Source organism: Pteropus alecto, unplaced genomic scaffold, assembly GCF_000325575.1.
Source record: "Pteropus alecto unplaced genomic scaffold, ASM32557v1 scaffold14, whole genome shotgun sequence".
NCBI lineage: Eukaryota > Metazoa > Chordata > Mammalia > Chiroptera > Pteropodidae > Pteropus > Pteropus alecto.
This window is the reverse complement of record NW_006436810.1, coordinates 8,937,942-8,942,043: the sequence shown is the minus strand read 5'-3', so window position 1 is coordinate 8,942,043 and position 4,102 is coordinate 8,937,942. Positions and strand designations below refer to the sequence as shown.

The 4,102-nt window shown below is 33.0% G+C and overlaps 1 protein-coding gene across 19 annotated transcripts in view; it reads left to right on the top strand.

Annotated features, from left to right (window-relative positions):
- Positions 1–4,102, top strand: part of PIGN (phosphatidylinositol glycan anchor biosynthesis class N) — an 81,460-nt gene that overhangs the window by 39,232 nt on the left and 38,126 nt on the right. For all 19 annotated transcript variants that reach the window (XM_025048118.1, XM_025048117.1, XM_025048120.1 and 16 more), the window contains 5 exons: positions 1–58; positions 2,181–2,280; positions 2,384–2,476; positions 3,092–3,183; positions 3,808–3,916. The exon at positions 1–58 is cut by the window's left edge and continues 49 nt beyond it. In XM_025048118.1, the coding sequence (XP_024903886.1) occupies positions 1–58; positions 2,181–2,280; positions 2,384–2,476; positions 3,092–3,183; positions 3,808–3,916 (452 nt within the window). The remainder of the gene's footprint in view (positions 59–2,180; positions 2,281–2,383; positions 2,477–3,091; positions 3,184–3,807; positions 3,917–4,102) is intronic.

Sequence of the window (4,102 nt, the reverse complement as noted above, 5' to 3'; positions counted from 1 at the left end):
GGACTTATTATGTATATTGCTTGTTGCCAGTGCCAATATGGTATGCAGTTCTAAGACAGTAAGTAACACATCTTGCTGTCTTGTTTTTCGTTTCACTGACAGATAAATCTGTATTTCAGATGCATTAGATTTCTGTAGCATAAGTCATCAATGGTATTTATAAAACCCTCACATCTCCAAGCCCTCTTACTTTATTTATGACAGCATAAATGTTGCATAAAATACCTTTTCTGTTTTACCTTTCTTTTTTTTGACTTTATTGCCTTAGGGACACATTAGCCTTTCCCCCCCTTCTTTGTATCTTTTGTAAGAAAAATTGGGAGTAAAAATGATTAATATTGATTGTGCTATGCCAGGAGTAACTCACATTTTAAACTTGTCTCATCATCTCAGTTTCCAGTGTCTCCTCGTGTTTCACAAAGAAATCTGCATGTTTTTCCCATACGTTTTTGCCTCTCCTTTCCTAGCTATTATGGAAGCCTAGATTAATGAAACTAATCAAATTTAGTAATGTGTACATGCGGAAGTAGTGGGCATTACTCACATGTGCTGTGGTTCTACCTTTAAGTGCCTTCTCACAGGTTGGACTTAAACATTATAGAAAGCTCCCAGGCTAGTTTCAAGCAGTTTAAAATAAAACCACTAAAACGTTGGGCTGGTTCACGTTCACAGTCAAGGGTCATGTCTCAGATCTTTTTGATTTCTATATTTGCACAGTAATCTAAAATCTAAACTTAGTCTTGGACATCTAGGCATCTTCCGAGCGAACCAGATCCCAAAAGCAGACCAGGGACTGAGAGCCCAGAATAAGGGTATTTTCAGGGTTGGCCAACATGTTGTCATGACACAACGTGTGTTTTTATTCTAATTTTTGTTAACTCCAGCTTTGACCACCTCTCCCATCCTTTAAAAACATGGACTATTAAAAATATTAAAATGTTAAAAATATCAAAAATAGAAACATTAAGAGGTTTAAAATAACATTTTAAAATATAAGCCAAAATCATACTGACAAAAGAACATTCTGTAAATTCTCCATTTGAAAGGAATGATGTTGCTTGGTATACATTTTTAAATCAGATTTTTTCCTCCTAATGTCATTTACTCTGGTTTTAAAATTTTTAGAATGAAAGGTTTATCCTTGCAGAAAATTCTATTCTACTACAGAACCCCTCCTGAATGGTTAAGTGTCCTAATTATGAAGGTGACATATATATTTAAATTTTAAGGGAAAATGTGATCATGAAAGTATGTTGTGTTCTATATCTTTTTGATTTTTGTAGAAAATAAGACAAAAATTCACTTGTAGAAAAAATAAATGATTTTACAAAATCATCTCTTGTTTCTCTGTGCTAATTCGTTTTCATGAACAAAAGAAACATTCTCCTTTTGTCTAGAATTAGCTTTTCTTTCCTACTTGGCACCTTAATAGTTTTGATAACATCATGTAGCCATTGTTTTCAATCAGAAAATGTCATAAATCAAATGATACTGACCTTTTATAATTACCTACTTAATAATGCACTACAAATGCTAAAATTTTTTTCTAGTAATGAAATGTAAAAAGTACTTAAGGATGTAATACATTTTAATGGTTATGAATTCATATTTAATTATAATTAGTATATAATTAGTGACATCTTAAATTGGGTTTGGAAGAGGTTATATTTAGCTCAGTGAAAAAGTGCAATTAAGATTTTCTCTACCCAGGTTAGGAAAACCTATCTTTATTTCATTATGACAGTTGAGATTTCAATATAAGATTAACTTCGGTGAATTAAAAATTGTTTTTCAGTTTTTATTCATTTGGGTTCACTGTATTTTATTTCTGATATTGTATCTAATTATATAAACATGGGTGTTTTAAACTAAAATAAACAAGCCTCATTTATTGTCATTAATGTTTATAAAAAAGCAAATTTTTGTTATTATCAAATTAATTCAGAAATTAAATTTTTTCCTAAAAATCTTCTAGGTTTCAAAAAAAAAAAAAAACGATTTAGGAAAGTAAAGCCATTGAAAAATCTATTAGAGATTCTCTTAGTTTTTAAATAATCTGAAATGAGAATCTCGATTTATAGTTTTGTAGTTTTTTTTTTTTACTATATATGGCCTAATTTTTAAATTCAATATAGAGTATAAGTATAAACAATCTCTTTGTAAATGATCCTATTAAACAGATATCAAGTTATTCAAGACCTTGTTACATCTCTATTGACCTTTCCTCCGAGTCATTTTGTTGGATACCTGCTAGTCTGTACTCTGGGAATTGAAGTTTTAGTAAGTAATTGACTGCATTACAACATTTTCATCTCTCTTTCATTTCTACGTAACTCCATTTAAATGACCTCACTTTTGTTTCTTCTTTGGAATGTCCTACTAGGTTCTCAGTTTTTTCTACCGCTATATGCTTACCGCTGGACTTGTTGTGTTTGCGGTTTGGCCATTTACCACTCACCTGTGGACTCGAGCAAAGGTATAAGTATTCATTTTGACATCGGACAGATTAGTAGCTTCTTTGTTTTGATGTGTGTTTAACCCAGGGAACTGTTCATTTTTAAACAAAAGGATAGACTTTTGTAAAGAGTCTGGACCTTTTGACAGGAGGACTGAGGTTGGCTTTAGGTTTCAGTGATTCACATAGGCTTTCATATCAGAATGAACTGTTCATGCGGTGACTGAAATACTCTAGAAGCAGAGCTAATACGTCCTTCTCTGAAGCACTTCCTAGATTCCATTAGCCTCTGTATCTAAATGATGGAGCAGCCGAGGAACTGCCCAGAGCAGTGCAGTGGCGTAGAGGGCCACGCTGTGAACCCAAGTCAGCGGAGTCACCTCTCTGCTGAAATATTGTGAATAATAGGACCTGCCTTCCAGGTTATTGAGAGAATTAAATGAGGTAACACTCGGGTTATGCCTACTGCATACCTCCTGCTGTATAACCTGTCCTTCCCAAATAGTAACTCTATTACTTTTTAAAGTAAACAGAAAGTTTTGCGTTTTCCTTTCTGATTCACAGCCTTGTAGTCTGTGAAACACTGAAGACAGTTTTCTGTACCATATTTGTCTAAAGGTAACTTTTTTTTTTTAGGGTATCTCATTGAGTTGGATTTTCTTCTGTTTGCTCCTGGCAGTATTCCCACTGATGCCTGTTGTAGGACGAAAGCCAGATATCTTTCTTGTGTACGAACAAATATTTTAACTTATTTTCTTTTCCACACAATTGTTTTTCTTAACACTGGTGTTCTTGAAAAAATACATAATTTGTTGTTTCATTACTGTACAAATGTCACACCTGCATGCTACCTTTGTGACCGCTTCCAACCCTTCTGTTAGCCAGGAACAGCTGGGGAAAGCAACAAGGTCAACAATAGGGAAGAACAGTTGTCCTGCTAGGAACACTGTGAACTCTAAATGTCTGAGTATACACCCATAGTCAGAAAACCTGTGTTTTAGATACTAGCTAGATGTTTGTTTAGTTACCTTTTATGTTGTTTTCTGTAAATTTGTCCAAGTCAGGTGAAGAATTATGATACTTGGTATGCATAAAAGTTTTAAAAATAAAATTATAGAAGTAAGATAAAGTTACTTAAATAGTGTAAGAAGTTACAAATAACCCCAGTCCTCCAGTGTCTTTGTCTTAAGATTTTTATTTCCATTATACCTGTGTATCCATTTTGGTACTTCGTTGTGAGTAACTAAATGACTGAGAGGTTTTACATTAGAGAAAAATGTCTAAAATTCCATATGATATGTTTAATATATATCTTAAGAAAATTTGAAATTGTTAATTGTGTTTTTAAACAGAATGGGTGCGGGCCTGCTGGTTCTTCTGCTATCCTTGTTTGTTATAACATCTCTCATAAAAAGTAAAGAAAGTTTTGTAAATGAAGAGGTAATGTTACATCTGTTGCAGGTGAGTTACAGATTTTCAACAGTATTATGCTAACACTATACCAAAATGTATCAATTGTTGTATTTAAGTATATTGTTCTTAAGATGCCATGTTTAAGGTCTTCAGTATCTACCAATAAGAAGAGTTTTCTGTTTAAGATATAACATGGGAACATATTCTCTACAAGGTATGAAGTAGCAGAAAGTT